This window comes from Empidonax traillii, unplaced genomic scaffold (assembly GCF_003031625.1).
Source record: "Empidonax traillii isolate 1590-97213 ecotype Southwest subspecies unplaced genomic scaffold, ASM303162v1 scaffold831:size274641, whole genome shotgun sequence".
NCBI lineage: Eukaryota > Metazoa > Chordata > Aves > Passeriformes > Tyrannidae > Empidonax > Empidonax traillii.
The window spans coordinates 164804-192544 of NW_020956024.1; the positions used below are offsets into that span (position 1 = coordinate 164804).

Here is a 27741-nt window from a genome sequence, read left to right on the forward strand (position 1 = left end):
ATTATTTAGACATGGATTTTTATCTGCAGGTTTTTCTGAGTGTCTTTTTTTTTTTTTTCCCTGAACTGGTGGGCTTTTTTCCAACAGTTTAAGCCAAAGGGGACAAAAGAAAACAACCAGCTACAAGAGTCCTATTTGAACAAAACAGTCCTAGATCAAATTCCCTGCTCACATTATGACTTAGTCTTGTACACAACAGGGGTCAGACACTGTCAGATCACAGTCACTTGCACATGTATAAATGACAATGGGAATTGCAAGCCTGCTGACTTTCAGTCCAGTATGTTCTCCTGAAGAGAATTAGCATGACCTGCTCAGAGAGACCTGCACATTAGCACAGAGGCACCAACAGTTTGAACAAAATTTTTAAAAAATAAGAGAACCTAGTATTTTCGTTGCACTGAGTTTCTAGAATGACAGCAAAGAGGAAAAACGAACATTTCCTCTGCAGACCAAACCAGGAGTCAGACATCTCCCCTGCAGTATTAAGTAGTCTGACTCCTGACCCTGATTCACGTAGTTTCTTCATATCACCAAAAAAAAGGAAAAAAAAAAAAAAGGGCAAATAAAAAAGTTGTCTTGTGGTGAGAGCAGCTGCAAACAGCACAAGACAGAAGTAGTCTCTCCTCTCTACAGGAGGCACTGGTCAGTCTATTCAGTCCCCAGAAGTCACTGGAAGAGGCAGAGGTGATGTATTGAGTTAGTATGTGTACACAGTGTTGCTGCCTTCAAGGCTTGTTTGCAATCCCAGTGACAAATGTTAGGGTGCCTTTTCTCAACAAAAGCTCTAGCCCAAGATCAATATTGCAAATATCTCCTGCCCTCGCTTTTGCACATCACAGCTGTACCCTCAGTCAGTGGGAAAGCAAAGAGCTCCTAACGGCCTTTTTGAGGGTCTGCATGAGTAGCAGCTCTAAGATAAGATCCTAAGCCTGAAATATGCTGAAATATAGGCAAGGAGAGTCCTCTGCAATCCTCACTCACTGGAATAACTGATCAGCAAACCAAAAATCTCTATCACATAGTAACATTTACCAGTCAGTTAACTAGATTTCAGTTCAAATGCTGAAATCTTACTACTGTGGGGAGATGGTACTACCTCGTAAATGCAGGGTGAAAACATAATTGCTTGGTTTGTAATCACAGACCAATTACAGCTTATTTTTTTAGCCTCTGTTATTATATGAATAAGTCAAATTTTTTGGCAACCAATCTAATCAGCACAGGAACCTCAACCATGAAACGCTGAAAAAAATATTTTATTTAGTTCTTGTCAGATTGGTTCTCATACATAAATTCATAAGTTCTAGACTGAAAATTGTATAACGCCCTCCATTTTGGCCATTGCTCATCTCTTTGTACTCCAAGAACTTGTGGAAATTTTGCATCAACAAAATTACAGGTACTGGAAAATGTAGTAATATATTCTTGTATACCCAAATAATAGGAAAAAGGCAAGAACACTCTTTTTTGCAATAAAGCAGGGTCTAAATTATGTTGTCCATTATTTTGCTGCAAATGAAAAAGAAATAAAGTCAAGCCAGTGGAACTGCAGGGATGTAAGACTGAACTGAAAGCAGACAGATTTCTAGTTTCAACTCCTTGAGAAAATAAACAGCTTTGTTACTTCAGTGTTTTAAAATGTCATCATTAAATATAAAGCACTCTCTCCTAGCTTGTTTGAGATTCAAGGGCTCCAGCATACAAAAATAAAAGGATTGGTGTCTTCTTCCTTTTCTGTTTAGAAAGCAAATGTACTCTAAACTATCTGATTGGCTAGGGACTTTATTATTAAGCCTTTTCAACTTCTGTTACCACATTGGAGTCTCTACCACTGGCCATTTAAAGTGACATGGGGTCATGGCTTTTACTGTCTCCAGCAGAGGGATGTGCACCCACACTGTGGGTGTGAATCTTCAATGGAGGGGCAGGGACAGGGCAGGACTGGGCATCAAGGAATTACACAGGGATATCAATCACTCACCAGGTGGAGAAAGCCACCTGAAGGAAGCCCGAAGTGCTTCCAGTCCTCTGCTAGGGTGGGGTGAAGGTGACAAGTTCTAGCCCAGGCTCCCTCCCACTGCATCATTTACATGCACCTTGTAAAACCACTCCACCTTGCTGGCATTGCTAGGGATGAACCATCATTTCACAGCTTGGGATGGAAGAAGGGCACTGTCCCAGCTCACACTACGTCTCCCAGGAAAGGCAACTTGCTTTACAGCCTGGCAAAGGTCTTGCAGCATCTGGGACTGCCAGACAAGACCTTTCAAATGGACCAAATTAATCATTTCATTGAAGGAAGAGAAACACGCCTATAACAAAGCTGAATTATCTCAGAATACAAGCATATACAATATACAATACAACTAAAGAGCTCAGTAGTTCACAGAAATCATGGAAGAAGGTCCACAGAGCTTCGTGCTAAAGATCTAGGTTTTGTCAGGTCACTTGCACTGGAAGTTATAAGAGCTCCTTTCTCCACTTCTCACACCAAGGGCCCCACACGGTCTATTTCTTCATCAACCTTCCAGACACACACACACACATCGCCTCTGCACCATCTGGAGATAAGGAGCTATAAACTCCATTCTTTCTGCACCTTATCTCAAACCCAGGCAGATGCAAAGAGAAGTAACTTCTGCCCTACTCCAAGGTGCTCCTGCTGCACTCCAGCCTCTAGAGAGAGCAGCACCAACCTGAGACAGGTTTGCTGAAGTACTAGTGTGGTTACCCACCCATAGGAACTAACTAGATTCAAACTGCTTGTAAATGTGCTTCTCCTGCAGAGGAAAAAAAGAACCCCAAGAGATTTAATATAAAAGTAATCATGAAGAAAACGTACACAACTATATAAACCGATATGCTGAGTTTCCACCCATGTGCACTGGATAAGTTCATTACTATACTTTTCAAAATAACTGAAACAGCCTTGGTTTCAGAAGAAGTTTCACTATTATACAGTTTTATCATAGTAAAAAAAGTATTTTTTAGATAGTTATTAATGAAAGTATTATTTCAATTACTTATGCTTCATCAGATAATACAGCTGTATTATCTGAATTTATTATTTGTGGTAATGATGCACGATGTTTTAATAGCTCTCTAAAGCTGTGGAATTTTATTTCAAGAGCAGAAATGTCAAATTTCATTATGGTTTTCAGAGGGTTGTGGCATTTTTGGTGGTGTTTTTGTGGATTTTTTTTAACATAGCAAAATTTTAAAAAAAAAAATCTCCTAGATTTGTTAAAAAATGGTCAATATATCCTGAGCCAAGGATCCTAAAAGTGCAGCAACAAATGGTTACAATGACTTAAGATCACATACCTGGGGTGGAGGTGAAAAAGCCAACACATACACAAACAATCACTCATTTCCAGCTTAATCTCTCATTTCTGTATTTTCAAATGCACATATTTGCTTTCTCTCACTCTCCTTTCCTTTTGTTTTCACAGGCACCCACACAAATTGCTCCCAAGCTAAGAGCTAGGTGCTAAGCCTCAACTTGGAGTACATTTTAATGGCAGTGTAAAGTTCCTGGTAAACAAGGTTTGGGGAAAAAAAAAAAAAGAAGCACAAGTTCCATTATTAAACACTGCTGCTAAGCATCATTGTAATTTTTCTGCTTTTATTTCTTATAACTATCACATTTTTTTTACTTATGACACAATCTTGTTTACCCAGAACTGCCAGGTAAATGTACAGAACACATCAGCTAAGACCATAAGTGCAAACGATATATATATTATGCAGTGACCAGGAAGAATCATTCCTACAATCAACTCCTTGGTGATTAAGCCACAGAAATGCATTAATTATTTTACAGTCTTATTGCAAAATGTAGCCTCAGAGTTACCTGACAACCCTTTGTTAATTGCATAATTTATTTAAGTAGTTTTCATATAACTGCTATTAGAGAAGTCAGGCTAAAAAAGTCTATGCCTACTGGCACAGGTCAAAGACTGAAGCTTCACAGACACAGCTATTACCCGTGATCTGAGGATGAAACAAAGTAGTTTGTCACTTACACCTTTCTTAAACTATTTCATAACCAATAAAAGAAATCATAAGCTTTTGTGGCATGCTCCTGCTTCATATTTGTACGACACCTTGCTGCACTCAGGTTCTAGGACACAACTGACTCCTCACATATTCAAAAATATAAGTGATAAAGAACTGCGGGTGACACAAATAATATTCCAATAAATGAAGAGCCTTATCATGAGAAAGATTGATGGGAAATGTCATCATGAGTTGGAAAAGAAAAAGGATGAATTTTTATTTGAACTTAAAATTTCAAATAGGCTTCTGCAGGGATGAAGGGGACAAAAAAGAAAAATATTTGAAAATACAACAGGGAACAGCTGGAGATCCAATGTTCAATAATATGAAGAGATCTTTCCAGAATAAGAAACCTGGTACCCCATGTATCTTCAAAGTAAGAAAAGTGGCCTTGTCCGTATGATCATCTGCACTCTGCTTTTCTCCAGTGTAGTTCTATTGACTTAAATGAAATTACAGCAGAAATTCAACAAGCTACCTAACATCACAGTTGGGGCTAATGTTCTTTGTAAAATGACTGCAATATTCAGTCAGCAATTAAAAAAACTCATTTCAGACATGTAAACCATACATTTGCCCTTTATTATTTGTAATTAATCAACTGGCTGTGCCAGTTGGAATACTTGCAAAGACTTGTTGAGCACATGGGCTTGCAAGAAATTTCAGTAGCACGTAGTCATTGAGGTCCAGGCTGAGGTCCGCTGAGCCAAACAGAATAACCTCAGCCCCTCTGCCTTACACTTTACTGACTACATTTTAGTATGAACTAAAAATCAAGGGCAGGCATCTAAAGAGACGACAGGATTATTTGATGTTAAGCCTTGCATAGGATTAGGACTACTGCAAATTCCAGGACACTAAAGCAACCTCAGGGTGGACATGTGCTAGTCCCACGGTATTCCTACATTACAGTGTCTGTGTGAATGTCTGCCCCTCCCCTGTGCTAGGATGATCTATGCTATTTCTGTACTTCCATTCTGTAGTAGTTCTGTATTAAACATTGAGTAGGTAAGATCCCGTCCATGACAATTTCATCATTATCTGTGGTAACAGTACAGGCCTGGACAGGATGTTTTTATTTTGCATAGAAACTAAGGTGCACACAGGCAAATCTAACAGAGTACTAACTATGTGGAGACCTCATGGAATCCATCAGTGCCTTACACCTCCAGCTACACAGGAAGATCAAAAATTTTTGACAAGAGTCACAGCTGCTGCCATGGCTTTCACAGCAATAAGTAAAACAGGACTGACATGTTATATTGGCCAAGCTGTCATTAACACCATATATCAAGCCTTTCCCTAAGCTGTTTTTACACCAGGGAGACCCTGCTACTAGCCCAGGAGACAGCTACAGGAAACTTGGGACAGTCTCTCCCCCTCGTGGTGAAAGCCTTCAAACCCTAAGTACTTCAAAGAGCCTTCTCTGACTGGAGCTTTTCTCAAAACTTTGAGAGACTACCTAAATCACAAGGTTTCATTTTCCTGATCTGTCTGCAGTGTTACTTGTGGCATCTTACAGTTGTTCTGTCTGTAAAGCCAGTAACTCAAACATACATTTTAACCACTTTGTAAAGTAAGGTTAGGATCCCACTGAAAAGTAACCAGACATAAATTAATTCAGAGAACAACCATGTCAAGGATTCTCCAGAATTTCCTCGTGTATTAGCTTGAGTTTTTCTCACTCAAATTTTTTGAGTTTTTTTCACCTCAAATTACATAAGTAAATAGTCCAAGATCCTACTAATGTTGAGATCCTCAGAAGAATAAAAACAAAGCAAGAATTATTTTAATAATAGCACCCTTATAAGACTTTGATAAGATATGGAACACAACACCGCAATTAGACTACATGAAGTCTGTTGGACCTCTGTTTCCATTCCGCTGTCATGGGACACGTTTCACAGCACACGTACCATATTCTGAGCTCCCATGCCTGCCACCAGGCTTCGGATTCCCAGGGCAAGGGGGACACAATGCTTGGCTCACATAGAGACAACATACCCAAAAAGGCTAAAAACATTTCTTTACAGCTTCTCATGGAAATAAAACATTACCTCAGCAAGTCTCGAATGCTTGTGAACATTCTCTCCTTTCTGGACGCTGGGAGCGAGCTGCTGCAGGACACCTCGGCTGCTCGTGAGGGCACGAGTCAAGCGAGCAAACTTCCCCCAACCTGCAAGAAAATGTGCAAGATTATACGCATTACCCAAAAAAAGTTGCAAGGGTGCCATATAAAACCTCTTATAACTAAAGGAGAGAGTGTGTGTGAAGTTCAAACAGAGCAATCTGCTTCAGTACTGACCACAAGGGACTATAATTTAAGCAAGTACCAGATAAAAGTGAGTCACAAAATAGGTGTCAGCATGGTGCTGTAATAAAACCCATTACTGCAGTGGCTTTGTATTCAAGGCTCTACAAGAGTGCTGTTACAGGAACTGCATATCTTGCAAGGATAAGTGTCCACTACACAATAATCTTCTATTAAATCCAATCACCAAATTTGGATCTCTCAGCACTGCCGAAGACACTCCAGACTAATCAAGATGTAAGGCTAGAGTAACATACTATGAAAATTACAGTTGTCTGTAACAGAAGTGAATCTGGTCTCAGATGCATCAAGCGTAGATCTGGCATAAGCAGAGAAATATACAAAAGATAATAAAAAGCAGAGCAGAAAAGCAAAACAAAATCATTAATTTTATCCTCTCTAAACAAAAGGGGGAATATACTAATAGATTTTCTCAAACTCTAATAAAATATTTATCAGCTTCTGTCAGAGCAGTCATATGTTGAATTTTAATTCACAATATTTTTTACAAATACTCCTCAAAATAGAAGACCTTGAAAGACAGCCACAAGAGCTAGCTACAATTATAATCTTTATGGGCAGTACTTTGCCATAACAGAAAGTCAGGTAGAGTACACATCTGGATATTTTTGGTACACTGAAAGGAAAATATTGGTGCATTTAGTCCCAGTCTTGAAAAATGACAGCACCACCTGGAAACTCTTGAGCAGTTTCATCTCCTACTCCAGCTAAGGATGCTCAGCACTTTGAAGACTCAGATTATAATAAGAACCTGGTTCTGGCAAAAGTTTCCTCTACAGCTCTCTTGTAGACCCCCTTTTGGGTAGCGGAAAGTGCTATAAGTTCTCCTTGGAGTCTTCTCCTCTCCAGGCTGAACAACCACAGGTTTCTCAGCCTGTCTGCACAGCAGAGGTGCTCCATCTCTCTGAGCATATTTGTGACCCTCCTCTGGACTCAACAGGTCCATGTCTTTCTTATGCTGAGAGCCTTGAAGATGAATGCAGTACTCCAGGAGGAGTCACACAAGATTGGAGTAGAGCAGGAGAACCATATCTCTCGACTTGCTGGCCACACTGCTTTTGACACATCCCAGGATACAGTTGGCTTTATGAGCTTCAGGCACACATCACCTGGTCATCTCAAGCTTCTCGTCCACCAACACCCCTCAGTCCTTCTCTGCAGGGGTGCTCTCAATCCAGTCCGTATTTGTGCTTAGGATTGCCACGACCCAGGTACAGGACTTTGCAGCTGGCCAGATCTACGGGGCCCGAGGGGGCCGTGGCCCAAGAGGACATAAGCAATCGCCCCGTCTGCAGCCCCGGCGAGGCAGGGCTGCCGGGGGAGCGGGCGGTCCGGAGGAGCGCCGAGCCTGGCGCTGGCCGTGGTGCTGAACCGGAACGAACGGGGCTTGTTTTCAAACGCCAGCCCCGGCGACGAACAGAACCAACCACAGAATTCCAGCTTCATACAGGAACTCGAAATCTGCCTCCCTCGCCAGACATAAAATATTTATAACTCCAGATAAACATAGGCAGTTCCTTTTACTAAGTCAAACAAGACTGATGGGTAGGGCATTTTCCCGGAAGATTCAAAGTTTGGTTCAAAACCTGAGGACAAACTTTCAGTGTGCATTTTCCTCCTAACGTTGAATGTTCTAAGATTTGGGCTATTCAGATGTAAATAGAGAGATGAGGAAAAGGAAGCACGTCACTTGAGCTTTCTTGCACAAAAGCACTGCGAGACAACTCTGTGGCATGATTTGTGGCTATGACTGACGAGCACCTTTGTGTACCTGTCCCTCTTGCCATGAGTCATCTCCTTTTGAAAGGTACAGCCTAACCCATTCCTCTCTCCCCAGCATCCCCTATAAGCATCTCCTCTGCCCTACGTGTTGCAAGTCTCACTTGTGGGGTACAAAAGAATTGTTTTCATGAACATTAGATCTCTCACCCCACACTCCAAATCTGATCTGAAAACAATACAACTGTTTGTTACAGGCAAGATACTGTATCAAGAGGCAAAGCTTTTTAGCTTTTTAAACCAGTGCGGATATGAAAATGGCAGGCTGGGAGTTCATACCCAAACCCTCCCTTACATAGGGTACAGCACATGGGAGCCCAGTCTGGAGTGGCACATGCCCCTGTGCAATGGTATGCCTAAAACCAGTCACTGAATCAATGTGCAAATGTCCCAGCTGTACGAATATCATCTTTAGAACAGAAGACTCTCCTCCTTGTACTGGCTTTTGGGTTGTTTGGGTTTGTTTGTTTGCTGTTTTGTGAAAGAAAAAGACAAAAATGTGGGAAATTCAACATAAAATTAGAGTAGACCAGTAGACTGTGGAAAAGGAAAATGAAAATGAGAGAGAATGCCAGTACTAATATTATTGAATGATAATTTCTTCTGAAAAGACAGTAGTTGAATTTATTCCAATTTTTCCTCCAGAATCCTAGGGACAGACGCAGCCTACAGCAAGTCAGACATTTATCCAGTGAAGACAGGTCAAGTAATGGACTTAAGCCACACAACTAAACATAAACACTAAATTTTAAGGGTCATGGATCTATCCAAGAAAAGAAACAGTTACAGAATGGTGTAAGGATACAGCGGTGTCAGTCCCGCCAGAACAGAGGGACCAGATGATATGTATTAGGATATGAATTATTCTCATTCAACACAAGAAGTTGGTATATCCTTACATCCATTCTTTTCCTCCAGAAAGAAGGAAAATATAAATTAAATTGAAATATACTGAGCCTATGTATTCTAATAGAGGCATATATGTTCCTCAAACAAGGTAAGAGCTCACATAGTAGAGACATCAGCTTCGAATTCAGGAACCAAACATAAAGCTGAATATCAGCTCCATGGTTGTGCTTGTCTGTGCCCATCTTTGATTCTAACCCATTTTTATCCTTGCTTGGTCTCCTTTTTCAGTTCTGCAGAAAACATCCTTCAGGGACAAAACAATAAGATCACGCTAAAACACCTCCAGCTTCAAAAGGATGAAGAAAGAGCCTTCAAGATTAACAGCACTGATTTCAGTGTTCCTGCATTCCATGATGCTCTTTTAGAGGTTTCCACCATTTCTTTGCAAAAAGTTGACTAGGAATTGCTTATGGAAATGCCCAGGACAAGATGTCCATGAGGACAAAAGCTTTGTTTCAGGGGGAAATATTGCATTGAAATGTACTTTCGTGATGTGCTATTTAACTCAAACTTTTTCTCCATTCAAGCACGAAGCTTCATTTAACAATGGTCTCAAGTTGAAGAAACCAATTTTCTGTACTTTGAGGTGAGCATGGTCTGTTGATACTCAACCACAACATTTATTATTTATTTGTAGGTAGTTATTTGTTTCCTACCACTCTCCTCAGTTTGATCATGATGACTCGTAAATTTAAACATTAGGAACTGTGGCAGTTGCAGAACACTTGTTATCAAGTTGCTGATCCGTGACTTACACAATGCCTGGAATTAGATTAAGGAGCCATTCCCTGCTAGAGAACAAGCTTGTTTGTCCATAGGTCTATTGTTCACACAACTGTGTAAACGTGAGTAAAGCAGAATTCCAGCAGTTCTTGCCTTCATTCAAACCACCTTTGTATTCTTGCACATCAAAGATCCCTGCTTACATCCATCATGCTTCTCTGCAGTGCTCCTTCCCTTTGAAAGCTCATGACTAACACTGTATTATTTTTCCATCTGGACTGGGGAAGCATACCCAAGTTTTTTAATATACTCACCACTTCCCTTTCATTTGTTTCCTTTTTTAAGAAAACATTTCATCCAGATGAAAGCAGAGTATAACTTAATCAAAATATTTCAAACACTGGCTCTGTTCACATAAATACATCTTTAAAAACAGAACAAAAAATTAGCAACAAAAAAACCACATACACACACACAAAACAGAAACAAAAAGGAAAAATAAAAAGGAAATGTGGATTTTCCCCTGAATTAAGATGAAGGAGGCAATCAAAATATTTTTTTGGTGTATAGCCCTGCTTGTTATGCAAAGGACAGCATAGCTGCAAAATAAAATAAAGCATTTTCAGCAAAGGAGATAGCAACTGATAATTGCTACAAAGCACAGGAGGCTACAATATCTAGGAGGCTAATAACCATTCTCCTATATGATTCAGTGATGTTTAATTTTATCATCTTTTTGTATAAAAACAAAGTATCAAAAGCAAAAATTAAGATCCAAAGCATCATTTCAAGAGTTTTATAAGGCAGCATAGATACAGCTGAATATGTTCCCATTGTATTCATACATTCAAAACCTGTTCAGGCAAACTTCTTACAAGCTACTTGGAGGGCAAGCACAGATTCTATTTGTCTTCAAACATAGTTGATTTCACAAAGTGATGCATTTCACTTTATACACTTCTCAAACATCTCATAAGTGGTTTGTTAGATCTCAAACAAAGACAGACATATACAGACAAAATACAGTAATTCTAAATATAGCATATACTCTAAAATTCAGCTAAGAAGGTGACCTACCACTTGACAAGCCAAATTTAGCTATGATATAGCTTGATTTTGCCTTCTTCTGTTCAAGTAAACCTAGTTTCCCTGATTTTTTAAAGGGGCAAGCATACAGGAAAGAGTGGAAAGAGGTTGTTTAAAAATATTATATCATCCACATCACGGACACACTATTTTTAAATAGTTTTATTTAGAATGCACTATTTTTAAAGCTGCTGCATTTAAAAGCAAGCCTTCCATGGCAGTCATAAAATAAACATATTTTAAATTATCTGAATCAATTAACAAAGACTACAATGAGAAGTCTACCTTTTACGTGACTTTAGAAATATGTTCTTGCTTCATCTATTCCAACACCTAATATTATTAATAAATTAAAAAATAATTAAGATGAAAAATGGTACTGGGACCTTCTGTCTCTCTGAGTCACCTTCAGATAAAAGATGCCAATTCATTTTTGTGTAGCAAACACCTGCCATTAGAGCTCAACTCTTCTCAATCAAAAAGTCACTACATCATTTGCAGCTGAACAGTCAGGCTTGAAATTGCCAGCAGGTGATAGAAAACTAAGATATACCACAGGTAAGCAGGTTTAGCCTGACAGATTATTTGCTTTTTAAATTGATCATGTTCTTGTACTACATAATGTTTTTCTCTACATAGACATAAAAGCATTGATTTTGAAAAACATGAATATTTTATATTATGCCACTCTGAAACTGCGCAAATAGCACATATGTTAATAAAATATCTGCTTCTAAGGGCAGCCTATTACATATTGAGTGGCCATGTGCATAGAAAACTAACTTCACATATAAACTTGGTAAAAGCGATAAAAGCTGATTGAAGGTGAATGAAAGAAAAACAGTTGTCTCGGCAAACAGTTTTCAATTGTTTCAGCTAAACATCAAATCTCTAAGTTCACAGTTTTAGTTTTTCAGATTGAGAGTTCATTTTTGTTTAGAATATGAGAAACATTCCTTTGAAAAGCGCTCTTTCAAAACCAAGCTGCAAAATTCCTGTTTAATGCTGAATACAGCTCAAAGAATATGCCCTCTTCAAAGCCCACATCTGTTAAAATAATGATTTTCAGAAGAAGCTAATACAGTTTTACCTTTTTTAATCTTCCAAAAATGTTTTTCCACTCTGTAAATTCTAGAGCCTACTACAGACAATTGTCTTATACTTCATAAGTACCTTTCCTCCTCCTCCCTTCACAGGATACAATTGCACAATGAGATCTAATAATAAAGTCATGGATATGTATGTAAACTTCTGTTTGACCAATCAGCTTTTCCAAGAAATTGATTATTTAGCCATCAATCACTTATACAATATCACCTTCTTAAATGCACACAACAAAATTTCAAAACTAGCCTACAGCAACTAACTTACAGAAGAAAGGTGTAGAGTTAAAATAAGGATGAAAATGGAACATGCAGTTTCATTTATATCATGCCTCGTGTGTGTATACAGTGACAGAGAACTCATTACCAGCATGAAACTGCTGCAACTTTATTAATTTTAGGAGATACAGAAATTATCTTTGGAAGACTCATTTAGTGCACAAGCCCTTCTGTACATAAAGAGATTGCTCAGGGAAGGAGTACAGAGCTGTGAATCAGTGGCCTCTAAATAATACATCCAGTTCTTTGTCTGCAATCTTTGTTAGTCACTTTACCAGTTTCCATGGCCTAGAGTAAGAAATTTTGCTTATCATTAACTCCTCTGCAACTCCTCCCTTTTATGTAGTTTTAGTGCTTATATTGCTGTAGATATGCAACTGCTGAGAACTACCCTGATCACTGCAAGAATAACACGATTTCAAGATCCAATGAGATTTAAAAAAAAAAAAAAATAAAATTAGCTTTCTCTTTCTTCAAAATACTTGAAAACAAAAAAGTTACAGTGTTTCTTTGTGTTGAAAGCGAAGGACAAACTGCCTACCTCTACCACAGAAGGAACTGCTGTGAAAGCAAAAAGATACAGCTACCACTTGTGACTGGAAGTCCTGCTTATCAGCTAAGTGAAACAAAGGTCTTCACTACCAGCAAACAAATGAAAGCCAGCTTTACTGCATCATGCTGATTTATCTTTGCTGTCAGTCCTCATCAGGATACAGTGAAGACCACTAGGCGGGGAAAAAATACTGTAGACTCAAAGTTTCTGACAAGTTTTCAGTTTTATTAAAGCAATAAAAGCCCAAACAAATAGCAAGAAAATGGGGAAAAAATTACCCACATAGCCTGGGAGAGGGTATGTTTGTCAAGGTTGTACTTCCTTTTTCAGGGTAACAGGTGTTTCCACTTTGAGAAACTATGTTTTTAAAGAATAACATTTTGAAAACAAATGTAAATCAGTTCATCTTCACAGTAAGTTTCCTGTTTAATTTAATACTACAAATATTATTAAATACTACAAAAATGCAAACAACAGAAGGACACGAGTCTCTGTAATGCTTCATATGGGTACAAAAGGTCTATTTCTGACAGGATCTGAACCTGCGTGCAAGTTTATGCTGCTGTCACAGCTGAGTTTGCTTTCCAGGTTTCCAGGCAGTAACTCAGTGAAGGGTTAACAGCAGAACACTGCAATGCTACTTCACACTCCAGGACGGCTTAAACCTGATTCAACTTCAGATAAATCTCTTCACATAGGTTAAAGGGAACTAGTCCAGAACTTGAATATAATAAATCCCACAATAATGGCAAGAAACATCAAGCCAGGCAGAATGAAATTATTCAGATCTCTGCCAGACTGCACCAGATTTAATTCCTCAGTTTTTGCATACAGTTTCATGCACACTTTGTACAGAGCTGTTTAGCAACATTATGAATCCCTGAAGGCTATGCTGGACTGTGGGTTAATAACATATTCAGAAGGAAGAGCAGTACCTATTTACTAAATAAACTGTGCTTTCTGAAGCACATTAGCAATGACCCTTTCCAGTGCAGGCCAGAGCGAATTCGCTTAAGAAACCAGCAACCACTCCTTGCACAAATGCTGTCCCAAGTGGCACGGCTACATTTAATTCTTTGGCTTTGGTATTCAAAGGACTTCAACTCTTTCAAGACCAGGGCAAACAAACAAAAGCATCATAAATACATAATTGGGAAAAAGACCAACCTTTACATGAATCATCCTCAATGGGCTGCTTGAAAGCCGTTATGTCATTGAAAGTGCAAAGAAATAAAACCACTTTATCCTGCTCATTTCGAATTGGAGCAATTTTCACAAAGAACCATACAGGTGTTCCTGGAAACAAACATATCAAAAAGTTGGTCAGTGGTAGGCAGAACAGTAAGTGTGCTAGTTCATATGATTACATCTCATATCAGCCATCTGTAAGTGTTACTTTAATGTTGGGGTTTTTGTAAACACCTATTAGGAAAAATGACAAAACAGATGACAAGAGTGTTATTTAAGTTCTCTGCTCTGCCTCTGATTAGCTTTTTAATCTTCAGCAGTCACTCATATTTCTGAACTTCACTTACAAAGTGAATACTTGAATTTATGAACTGCCTTGTGATCTCCCAAAGGAAGAGTCCCATGTACATGCAAAGGCTGCACACAACAGAATGTTGCTGGTTATGTAAAGGACTTGAGAACAGGCCAACTGTGCCTAGTCCATGATCACAATACAGAGTCTCAACCCAAGAGGAAGACCAGTTTTGTTAACCTTATACTTCCCTGCAAACACAGAGCACCATGCCCACACAACTCTACCAGCCTGTCTCTACCTTCAAGAGCCAGGCTCTGGGAAATCTGGTCTCGTCTGCAAATCCTCCCATGCAAGGGAAACCCCTTCCAAACTGCCTTCCAGCTTGCCTTGTCATAAGCCTGCTCACAATCACGCTAGTGCAAAGCAAGACTCCACTGAATTCGGGAGAGAACAAGCCATTAGGACCAGACCATGAGCTGTGGATGGGATCCATAAAACTGCACTTTTCTAATTACTGCAGTGGATGAACTACTAATGAAAATTGCTTGAGAGTTCAAAGCCTGCACATCACAGAAAAAGATGATCCCACATTATGACCCTTCAGACGCTGCTGTCAATTTTCCTTGACATCTATCCACACAGATCACCTTGAGGAGAGAACCCGTCAGAACCTGCCTTTCTACATTTCGGGCAGTTTTACTGAGACTGCTGAGAAGACCCTAGTGGTAGCAATGAATTTCCATGTAACAAGACAGTGTCTACCACTCATTTCACAGGACTCACCACACTGATTTGAGTGATACTTGAGTATAAGCTGACTGGAGGGCTCAAAACAAAGCACTTGGTTTCTGTATGTCATAACATGGCTTCCCAGAAGGCACCATTTTTAAGTCTGCAGTCTTAATTTTAGACATAAAAAGATGACTTCTCCAACTGTGAGGTACATGGCAATAGGGAGACTCCAGCCTCGGGCCTTCAGGGAGCTTGTACAGGAGTTTTCAGACTGTCCCTACACCTCCAGTGATGACGAAAAAACTCATAATTGCTTTTGCAGGCATAAGAAGTAAGAACCAAAGACAAGATTCAGGCTTGCTTGCCATGAGCAACATTTTGCTTCTGTGTCCCTTGTAAGCTATGTTTGGAGAGAAGGGTCTACACAGCAGGGGTCAGGATTGGCAGGATTTCGAAAATCTGGGAAAGCCAGAATAAAGAGCACCATACAATTTAAGTCACACATGCAGCAAAGTCTGTTTTAGAGAGGGTAGTCTTAGAAGACTATTTCTTTTCTTTCTCAATCACAAGACCCTCCTCTATGCTAGTGATCTGATTCTCTTTCACCTCAATCCCTCAGTATTTTAAAATGCACACTATACGGTATATTTCATGCAGTAGTTTTTAATAACAAGGGTCACTTGTGTTTCCTGATTGTCAAAGGGTCACAAAGAAATCTCAGGTATTTCACAAGTTACTGCTCAGCAAAGCAAACAAAGGCAGCTTTTTTTCCAACTATATTAACGTAACACAGGTTGCTGCTTCCAGTGCCTCACCTGGCTGTTTCCCAGCCTCAGTGCTGAGCAATCTTTTCTGGCTACAGAAAGACAGGGCATCTCCAAAACCCATGGACAACTTCCATAAATGAAGCTCAATTCCTAAGGCTCCCACTGTGCCTGCATAGCACAGGCAGTTTCAAACCCTGGCTGAGATTCCATGCCATATGTACAGCTACCTCTATAAACAGCAGGGTATATGATGCATGGAGGCCTCTGCTCAACAAGCAGAGAAATCCAGATGGAATCACTGGTGGCCATTTCTGAAGCGTGCCTGCATAGCAGAAAGTATTCAAGGGTCAATATATCATTTTTTTAAGAGTTCACATTCCTGAACAACCCCTTCCGATAAACTATCAGCAAATAAAAATGCAAAGTGCGAAAAAAGATTCAGCAAAGTAACTGTGCCAGTAAAATCATCACTAACTCGCTAATGAGCTTAGAAGACACTGCCACGAAGCAGCCAACAGCAATTTTCTAGACAGCAACACCCTTTATCCTACCCTTTTCTACGAGCTCCTAAAATTGTCTATCCCAATTTCTTCTTGCCTACTTGTTTTTCCGATCTTCACATGTGAACTATTCTGAAGCTGATCAAATCTGTCCTGCTTTTACACAGACTCCTTGGTGACTAATTGCTTTTCATTTTACCCACTTCACTCTTCACTAACACTGCAACTTTTTAATTAGCCAAGATCTCCATCTACAGCCTTCCTTTTTGATCTCTATCCACATGCACTTACTTTTTTTGATTAGGGATTTTTTTGCCCCTCCCCAAAACCACTTTGTATTGTTTTGCTTCTTCAAGATAAAATTGTTCTGCTATGGGCTGCTCACAGAATTAACCTTCATAGCATTGAAGCTCAGCTACATACTCAGCTTCATCTCTGCCGCTCACAGCTATAAAAACTTACTGCGGCGCTTTTGAAGATGCTGTACACAACAAAGAAACAGAAAGGAGGCAATTCACCCACTTATTCTGCCTATTTGTCAGATGCATGCTGTCATTTTCTCTTTATGACTATGCTATAGCATGCTGTTGCAAGATTTTTCTAACTTTTCTGAATGCGGACTTTTCCCGATAACTTGCTAAAGGCTGCTGCAGGGCAAGGAGCTTTTATCAGCAGGGTTCTTATTTTATGACTCTCTTGACTCCCACTCCTGTGCTGCATTGTTTATAACAAAAAGGGAAACAAAACATTTTTTCATCCAGAGACAAGTATAAAACTTAGTGATGTGCCCCACAGGCTGAAAGAAAGAGCCAGATATCCTTGACAGCTAAAAGTAGGTGTGTTTGCTGAATTACACTATTTGGATACCTTTATAATTTCCAGAGTGCCATAAACAGGGCAGAATGTAAAATCAAGGTGGCATGCTTGGTCTGCATGAATCATCTTCCAGTTTGGATCTACACAGTAATATTGCAACAGCAGAAATAAGCAGATGGAAAACTCTGCCAGGCCATGTATCTGCCTCCACAACATTGTTTTTCCCTGCAGTGTATTCCCTAACATCTTGTCAATCTATTTTGTGAATAGGAGACAAGTGGATATAAATATACAGTCCTGAGGTGAGTGCTCACAGTGTTGGATTATATGAGCTTTCCACAGTGCTCCACAACCAGGAGCTCTTTCAGAGCAGAACTGGGATCTGAACTGTGGGAACACACTGAAAGGCTCAGCCAAGATGTGACCATTCTCAGTTTTTTTCCTGCATACTGGTTTAATTACCAGAAAAATTTTACTTTTTTAAACATTAAACAGTTTATTTAACTGCTAGACAGGAAAGCCTAAAGTATAAACTACTTATAAATCAGGTCAGAAAATAGAATTTCAATGTTCTACAGGCAGCCCTCATGTCTTGGTGTCAAAGCCAATGTCCCTGCTCAGTCAGATAACTACTACAGGCAAGAGGCCATTTTAATGAAAACTGTGATTTTCAGATTCAGCCTATAGGTTATGCAGGCAGTGGAACTGCAGCATGTTCCAGAGTTCTCACAGCAAAACAAGAGTAACTTCCCAGTTTGCATTGATGTACAGCCACACAGAAAGTGTTTACCAGCGTTTCCAGCAATACATCTACTTCCATTTACATTTTGTGTTTAGTCCTGGCAACCTCTCTCCCTGGTAAAGTTCAGCGATAATACCAGTGCACAAACAAAGAAGTAAACACTCGTGAGCTGCATTGGCTTCTGTTAGATTTGGAATCAACAGTGAAAGAATCCGGAGTTTGTCTAATGGCATAGGACCAATCAAGCTAGAAAAGAGAATGTCACTTCAAAGCTGCAGGAGAAGCAGCGTGAACAACTGGGAAGAAATAAAAATCTACAAACAATGTCTGACAGTAGCCACAGGACCAGCCTGACTCGTGGTACCAAAGTTATGTAGCTAATCCCAGAATTAACAGGTGCAGCTCTTAATAGTCTTTACTGGCCTGAGCACAGTACTTACAGTACCTTAAAGGCAAGACAGTTTTAAGGGCTGTGAGTCAAGTCCCAAGTCTTCTCCAGACTAAAACACAGTAAATGTCTGCACACATTTCAGTTCAAAAATGCCACTTGTAACATAAATACTACTGTCTCTTCCCTAACCTTATTTCCAGTTCTGTGTATTTCAACAGTGATGTGTTAATCCCCTCGCTAAGCAGGAACACCAGCTATTTAACTTTGGTTGAGGTCTTTCAGAAACTCTTACAGCACCAAAGTGAATGAGAACTTATAGGTCTATTCAAGCTTCTCCCCCTGAGCATACCATTGACCTCTCCTAAGTTTTCCCTCCTGTCAAATAAAAATAGATTATAACCAAAATCAAAATCACTGTTTAAATATGCTCTTTGCCCACACCCTGACCCATCTAACCAAAGAGGGCAGCTGTTTTTCAAAACTACAAAAACCACACTGCTTAAACCTGCAACACAAAATTTTTCTTTCCACAAACTAAACCAAAATTAATTTATAAATACAAAGAAAAAAACATGTTTTGGCAACTCAGCTGACATCTTCCCTGCCCCTAATGAATGGAGCAAGTTTCTTCAAAGCACAGCCTCTGCATTACTTGATAATGCCTCAGTCAAGCAGTCATCAGACAGGTACTGCCCTGAAGGTAAACAGTCAAGCACTATGGAGATGGAAAGGATACAAGCCTGTGCCCTGTCTCCACCAATTCCTACCTGCAGTGATGCCGACAGCAGGACTTGAGTTATATAAATGGCATGGCTGGCCATTACAGTCACCCCTTTTGGGGTTCCACTTATGCCCAGGTACTCCGTATGAGACTGTTTCTCTCTGTCTCACACAGTTTGAACAGTTTGTCCAGTATCATACGAGAGAGAACCAGCTGATGAGGTGTGATCAGAAAGAGTTTGGCAAGCCACAATATCCGCCCAGATTTTAACTAGGTGCTCAGAGAGGCCTGTGACATTTAACCATGCAAGACAAAGAGCAAAAGTTTCCTAAAGACTCTACCTTTGAGCAGAGAGTGTGTACCAAAAGAGAACACACCAACTCAGTATGCAGCTCACCACTCTGTGCCAACACGAACAGATCTTAAAATACATTCCCAGCACTTTAACCACTGTTACCTTCAGGTCTCCTGCATCTGGTGCTGGGATGCTCTGGCAGCTAATGCTTCTAAAGGTCAGATCTTTACATGCTAAGATAAGGAAAAATCAATTTTAATCCCCAAAGGTGGAATTGCTACTCACAAGGGTTCTTCTATGATATCGAAAAAACATAGTAGGAAAAAGCTTCAGCACACACCCTTGTACTGCAGTAGTGTTGATATGGTTTACCTGTTTCTGAGTTCTCTGAAGAACAAAATGTGATTATAAGGAAAAGGGAAACACTTGTAATCTTCTTTCCATTTACCCCAGACAAAATATTTAAGGATTACTACTAGTAAGTCTTACTGTTCTGTATATGTTTGAGGAGATGACAGCAGATCTTGCTTGCCAACACATTTGAAGTTGTCAAGATCAATGGGAATTATCAGTTTTATGAATCAAAAATACTTAGATCTGACCTTGCTGAAAGAGAATCTGTGAACTCAGATGGATTTCACAGGAGATGCAGGTGTGCACACCGCTTGACAAATATGGAGCTATATTTCAACGGGAGGCCCAGGAAGATGCATGTCACTTGACTCCAACACCCCCATTCTTTCCTGCTTCTGGTGCTATGCAATGATATGGTTTAGCAACGTTTTCCATCTGGAGACTCTGCTGGAGGCATAGCACACACCATGTAAATGGTTTTAAATGGTATTAAGCAGTAACAGTTATGAGAAACTCTCCTTCTAGTGGTGGGCAACCACAGGTCTACCACCTTGAAATGAATTTTGCTCATCATAAGTTAGAATGGGGGTGTTTGTTTTTTAACCTCTATAGAAAGCACTGGTCCTAAAAATAAATGCAAGTAGAATCTCCCAAATCACTCTTTTGGGCTTATTTGTCATTCTCTGATGTTTAAAAGCTTTCTAATACACTGGGGGAAGAAGGCAGGGGGAGAAGATGGTGCACATGTTAAAATAAATTAAAAAAAAAAATCAAAAAAACAAAAATACCATATTCATGGTAATAAATTTGTTTAACATTCAAGCACCCAGAAACCAGGGAAGTGAAACCCAGCACAAACTGAAAGTGAATACCAGCCTTCAGGACAATCACCATAATATATCTACTTAGCAAAGAGCTACCAATTAACCAAATTACTTTGCAGTGTGCAAAACAGTTACCTACAGCCAACCCAGCATTCTGGCAAGCATTCTGCTGGCCCCATCTGTAGAAAACCTCTGAGAAAAAAAAAATAAAAAAGGTGTCATAACACTCTCTGCAGCACAGCTGCAGACCATAAGCAATGGGAATGCCTTTGCTCAGACAGGGGACACTTGAAGGCTCTTTGTAACTCTTGATGCACTTTAGTTTTGAAGAGTTCACCCCAATTCAGATATTCTTCCACTGAAGTAGATCAAGTACTGCATAGAAAAGAGGGTTAGATTTCAGATGGGCACCACCTCTTCAGAGGTAGACAGAAGCAAGTAAATTTGTATTATTACCAAAAATTTACTTCTTTAATAATGGAAGCAAGTTCATGTAGATCAAGCCTGCTTTTGCACTGCTTGTAACCCAGATCTACATTGTAGATATAAAATTAGACAAGGAACATCCAAGTTTAATTTACTCAGCCATTTTTAATCCATGAGGCTGACCATAAAGTGTAAAAACCTAACAAATGGCTGTCAAAGTCTCACAAGAAGTTAGATGTGTAAACGGCATCAATTCAGATAAGGTAAGATATGACTAAGGCTAGATACAAAATATTTTCTAATACATTTGGCTGTACCCTCCCTCAGTGTAAGTTAACATATTTCCACTGATTTCAGATTTAGCAATGTTTTGATTTTCCCATATAAAAATAAACAATACTTCCAGCATCACTGTACATTCACATCTAAACAAACAACGGAACTGAAACTCTCATGTGAAATTACTGTCAACCTGTCTGTTGTCATTTTGCAGTCCAGACTAAAGAAAGCTTTAGCTTTGCCTCTTTCCAGGTAAGGCCATGAATCCCCACTGAATGCAACTGGATGACATCAAGGCAACAATGGCAAAAATCTGGTGTCTGTGCACCTGCTTGCTCTAATTGCTTCCAATTATCCTGAAGGAGCTCTGCATTTCTGGGAAGCAATTATTCCAGAGAATAACAATGATTGTCACATATCTGTTAGGTAATCAAGGGCTTAGCCCAAGGAACCATCAAATCTCTATCACATCTCAACATCAAGTTCTGAAAACAGGGAATATAGTCACTTTTGGATGGGGGGAGGACTGGACAAAGAAAGGGAAGGCCAGGGTAGAGGCAGCACCCATAAATGCAAATATGATGAAGGCAGAAAATGAACTCAAAACTCCTATTTTGTTTTTCTTTTTTCCTCCAGAAGGACAGAGACTGTATTGTTAAAACAACCAGAATTACATCAAATGTGCAGGCTGTGGAAAATGACCAATTATCGAACAGCTCAAAAAAGGAAGAAAAGCTTGCTATTTATCATGACTGTTAGTTTATAAGGAGGTAGTAGACAAGTAAAGAGTAAGAAAAATCCATTTCCTGTCTGTTTTACTGGCTAATTTGAAGAAGAAAAATAGAATGAGGAAAGAACAGAGAGACAAAACAGAAGAAATAAACAGCAGGAAAAAAAAGATGTCTAACAAAATTCAGGGTCCTTTCCAAAAGTTTCAAAATGAGAGCAGGTTGAAACCAATCCTGTTCATTACCTGAGCTGGCAGCTGCCATAGCTGCATGCAGAAGTAAGGTGACCACAAAGGAAAGGCCACTTAGCAGTCTGGGTGCTAAGTGACCAGTAAATATGACAGTATTTTTCTATGATGTGGCCTATTTTGAGAAAAAGCTGCAGGATGTTCCCTTTTTGATATTTTTCAGTTACAACTCTCTAGTGTTATTAGGCAGTCTCTATAGCAGTAGTTAATGTATCTCTAAAGCTACAAATCTAACAAACATTAAGTGCCCTGTGTTTTGTTAAACTTAAAAGCAAACTCTGTGCTTTCCTTTTTCCCATGCCTGTGACCCTCTGTGTACAGAGCAGAACCATTGCAGCTCTGTCTTTTGGCATGTCACACAACACAGCTACTGCACAGCTGGACTTTGTTCTGAGCTGCCTCTCCTCAGGGAAGTGCACAGCAGGGCAGGAAACATTCCTCACTCCATGGTTACCTTGCTTTAAATCTGCATAAAAGACAGAGAGGCCCCAGGCTCTACTGCAGGCCATATGCTGCAGCAACAACAGAGGAGTAGCTGCACAGTCTCTTGGTGCCAAGTCACTGTTAACTAAGAGAAAATTTCAGACCCTCCTAGATCCCATGACTGCAGCTTATTTACTTGGCTTTGGATGCGTAGATGTGAGATGCATATGATCCCCACGGCCACTAACTAAGCTAGGAACAGAAATTGGCTTTTAAAAATAGGTAAACTTTGGAGGCAGGAGGAAAGCAGCACAAAACAAGTCCATTTAGATAGTGCTAACAGCTTTCCAAATGAGTTGGACCGGCAAAACTGTGCTCCAGAAGAGTCCTGAGCAATGGCATCATGTTGAAAGTCATGATGCTTTCAAAAGGCTGAAAAGAGAAGAAGACAACTAAAAGAGAGATTAAACTCAGGGATTTGTTTTCTCTCTGAAAGGTAACAATAACCAACTCCATGTACTTTGACATCAACACCTGTTAAAAGAACAGTTTAATTATGATAGAAAACAAGTAGCTCCACATATCCAGAGATCAGCACTAGCATACGTAAGTATTATCTTTTAGCCTTTATGAAGTGCCTGTGTTTCTCTCACCAAACTCCATCACTGCTACCTGGTCATTCCAAAAGAAATATCAATCATTCACACATACAGATAGATTGGATAACATTTCCCCAGAAAATAGATCTAACAAGAAATAAAGCAGCAATAGTGTTAACTGTCAAAGATTACATCGCAGCAGTTTAAGTTATATTTTGTGGTTCAAGTACCCCATGCTTACTAATGCGGAACTGATCAAATTGATCATCACAGCTGTAATGGGAAGAAGCTGCTAGCAGAATGCTTCTGCAAGGTACCCTCCCCTGTACACAGGCAGTACCAGTTTCATGAGTAGAAGGCAAAACTTTTAAGAGCAAAATAAGTTACAGAATGCAAATTTTCAGCTTATTCCAAAACTACTGAACACTGGCTTTGCTATATCAAGTTCTTAAAAATTGAAAAAGTATGTTCTCTGTAGCAGAAACTATTTGCACAAACCTAACTTGTGTATTATCATTGCTGATGGACTCTTCAGTGTTGTCTTAAAGCATCACACACAAATTACTCTAAACGTCAGAACAAATTAGAGAGCTTCCTCTGCCTCCCTGAGTGACTTTCATCTCTAATGTTCTCATTTCTCCCTTCTAGATCAAGTGGCAGAACTGGGGCTCATTTAGCCCTGGATAAAGCACGGTCCTCCAGGCTGAGAGAATCGCAGTTTACACTATAATTTAAAGCAACTTTACCCACCTACATTAATGAACAAACCAATCAATTACTTACTGTTCTTCTTGTACATCAAGATTTCAAAGGAGTTCATCTCATAGTTCTCAAATGTTTGCCGGACCTTGTCAATTGTATCTTTGTCTGTCAGCTCTCCATACATAAAACTGTGAATAAAGCAAGAAATTCAGTCAGATACTAAACAAAGACACAGAGCAATTTGTTTACAGTGTAAAAAGGACCCCCTTAGAAATAGCTCTTATTTGATTTTGTTTCACCTGGAAAGCATATTTGACAGATGTAGCCCCAAGAGATAAAAGACAAAACTGGAATAAATAGATTACTTTTCTCCTCAAGCAACAAGCACAACACTACAAGCTATTTAACAGAAAATAAATCTGTTCTCAAATACCTGCAGGTGCTGCTTTTTTGCATAACTTCTGCTCTGTGATATCCTGATAACTTGCAAAATCCATCGTTGCTATAGACAATGGGCCAATCCACTATCTGGGCATTACCCAAGACGAAATTAGTATCTGTTTGAAAAAGCACATCAGTCAGACATTAGACAAGGCTATGGTTGCGTTAGAGGAAATACTCATTTCAGGACCCAGTACCAATTGCTTCAGTCCCTGAACAATTTTTCCCAGATATTCCCACTGCAATCAACATTATTATTCTTGAGTTTAATTTTAAGTAAATTCTTATTTTTAAAAAAAGTATTAATTACTTATACAAAAGTATAAAAGCATAAAAGGATAGGTTTATGCAAATGAAACACATGATGATCAAGCGGGTAAAATTCATCTCTTGACAGAAGACGCATTTTCTCTGGGCCACATGCACTGATCCACCACAACACTCAGTTTGAATGTGAAGCCTCTAACAGTGGCCAAACCAACAAATGAGCAATACTTCCCCTCCCTGAATGCAGACACCGTGGCCCCTCTCAATTGCCTTCACCGGTGGCCACACAAGCTCAAATACTTCTTGTGTGACAGATACAGCACAGCACTCCCAAAGAGACACGCAGGAACCAAGGTTAGCATTTATACCAGTAGAAGGAACTTTCTGTTTGCAATACAAGCCATAAGGAGTTTCAATCAGTTAGAAAAGAAACTAAGCAGGATTCACACCTCCATTCTCACTGGATCTGCCTGTGACACTTCTTTTATGACTGCTATCTCAAAACTACACCTGTGCCAAGACAGACAGCAGCACTGTTGCCTGAGCACTGGCAGGCAGGAGGAGACAGTGGCTCTTCTCCCTGCTGCAAAGACCCTCTGGCTTTTGAAAGAAAGGTTGGGCAGTCACATGAGATCAAGAGGCCTTCATATCTAAGGGGAGCCTTTAAGGGAGTCCACCTCACTGTCTGCTTTTCAGGATCTGCCCCCAACTACTCAAATGTACATAGTCATCATCAGTGCCTCCTGCAACCACAAGCAAGACATTTTACCTATTAATTGCAAAGAGTTCTGTTTATTTTAACTTCCCCTTTCAAAATCTTTCACCCCATTGCAAACTTCAAGTGGGTTTAAATAAAACATTCCTGTAACTATCTAATTCCATTGCTCAATTCCATAAGCATGACCAAGTACATCTTTATACACTCTTTAGAATGAAACACACCAGTAGTATAACTTCAGGACATTTTAGCTGCTTTGTTTCCCACAACCTCTTTTAAATACCACGGTTTTTTGCTTTCTTCTTCGGAAGAAGCACTTTCTTCCAAAAACATTACATGTCTTTTACCCTTTCCTAAGAATAAGCTGTCATTTCTCATGGCTTAAGCAAGTGCTTTTGAATGTCTATTATAAACACTATGTTATACTATCTTAGGATATTTTTAAATTTCATCAGGAAGTACAATAAGAAACGACAAAAAAGTATGCAAATACAAATGTTAGGCCAGGTCCTGCCGTGATCTGAATGGTGTTATTTCATGCATTAATTCCTTCTCACTGTCTCCCTTTCTCAAAAGGTAACTTTCACCTCACTTCATTTCCGAAAGAGTTTCCATTAAGCATTTGCCTGCCATTCACTTAAACCTCACTGTCTTCAGATAAATAATCTCTTTTTGTTTTTATTGAAGGCTACATAGGGTACATTTTTGATGGCCATCACTGTGTTAATCCTGCTTTCATCTAGCCTTGCAATGCTTCTGTGAGGTACAACAGTGCTCTTGCCCCCTTTTTACAGCTAAAAGCAAAGACCTAAGTCCATAAGGGGATTTAAGCACCAAATGGTGAGACTGCAACAGTCTAGCCCCTAGGTGTCTGGCTCTCAAAGACTTTGTAGCTGGATGCTCTGTGAGTAGTGATGGAGAGGAGAGCTGAAAAAATTAGCACAGCAAATAGAAACCTGCCCAAGTTAAACCATGGAAAACAATGAAAAAAGGGGGATATTTTGAGAATGGGTTTTTTCCCCTTTCCTATATGACTTACAATACCTAATATTTTAACATAAGCCCAGATCTCACAGACAATACAAAGATTCTTTGCCATTACTACAGAAGCTAAAGAATCACATTCCCACTTGCTTACATTTTGGCCAATTGAAGCCCTCGCTTTTTTGGACTGGCAGTTTCCAAAGGATGCACAGAGACCATGCACACATTTCCCTCCTCCAACAGCAGTTAGGATATTCTCCCACAAGATGCAGGGCTACCTGAGGCTAGTGAAAGCTCAGCCTTTATTTCAGCTCCTGAATGACTAATTATCAAGCTACCAAAGAGGACAGATGTCAACATCCTTACCATACGAGTTTTAAGTCAGTGTGACTTGGTCACTGTATTTTATGCACCCCTATTAGGCAACCCTATTAGTCTACAGTGGGTGAGCCTCTCTGGGAGGTGGAGGTAGAATGTTTCATCAGAGAGTCCAGGCTGGGCTTAGTTGTGAGTTACAAGCAATCTGAGAGCAAAGCTTTAAAAGCTTTAAAGCAAAGCTTTAAAGAAAAGATCTCGGGCACCAAACAATTCAAGAACAAGACAGAGGTTTCCACAGTCCCACTGTTTCCTAAGTGTCTCTCCCTTCTAGTTCCCATTTCATGCATCTTCATCTTTCTTTGATCCAGGCTTTACATAGCTGACAAACATACTGCATTTCTTCAGAAAGAGTATCTCCAGCAACAGTGTTTTGCCTGGGTGAACACTGGCAAGACACAGCATAAAATAAGGACTCCCACTTACAACAGCCCTGCAGAGTTTATTCTGACAGATAACCAGAGATAAAAGGGCTGTCCTCATTGCTATTGTTTACATTCAATTGCATTGACGTTCTTGACAATGTGCTGCTTGGAGACAGCTCATAATCTCTTAAAAAATTGTTCCTAACATAAGAAAATATTAAATAACATCCAGTGAGGCAAATATTGCCACTCCACCCACAGGGACACAGGGTCCCAGAGGCCAGGAAACAGCTGTGGCTTTGTTACACAACAAGCATGAGGGATGCTCTAGTGAACTCTGAGCATCACAGGGAAGAGCCTCTTGGGGACTCACAAGTGGGTCAACAAGGCCAGAAAATGAGTTGATTGGGAGGACCATGAAGAAATCCACTGCTAAAGTCTCTTCAAAGACACTGGTGAAATGTACATGGGATAGTACTCAAACTATTTAGTGACTTTAGGCACCTCTTTGAAAGGACTCAGTGGACTTCCTTACCAGGAAATCAATTTATATCACAATGGCAATTGGATTAGCAGTATTGCCTGGCCTGAGGAGAAGCTGTAAGCATCATTGGCCCCTCTTATGAGCTCCAAGATGAACTGAGCAAGAACTGGAGAGGGTAGGCTCCTGTAAAAGATCTAGGGTTCTGGTTTATGTTGCATTTGGCACAGTCTGAGCAAGACCATTGGGAGGCA

General features: G+C 39.8%; 1 protein-coding gene across 3 annotated transcripts in view; it reads right to left on the minus strand.

The window, feature by feature from the left end:
* KCNH1 (potassium voltage-gated channel subfamily H member 1) overlaps nucleotides 1–27741 on the minus strand; it is a 182627-nt gene that overhangs the window by 145485 nt on the left and 9401 nt on the right. For all 3 annotated transcript variants that reach the window (XR_003573262.1, XR_003573261.1, XM_027901997.1), the window contains exons 2-5: nucleotides 24290–24413; nucleotides 23938–24044; nucleotides 13994–14122; nucleotides 6120–6238 (exon numbers count right to left, since the gene is read on the minus strand). Coding sequence is in view for 1 of the 3 variants with exons in the window: in XM_027901997.1 (XP_027757798.1) it covers nucleotides 6120–6238; nucleotides 13994–14122; nucleotides 23938–24044; nucleotides 24290–24413 (479 nt within the window). In the remaining 2 variants the exon portion in view is untranslated. The remainder of the gene's footprint in view (nucleotides 1–6119; nucleotides 6239–13993; nucleotides 14123–23937; nucleotides 24045–24289; nucleotides 24414–27741) is intronic.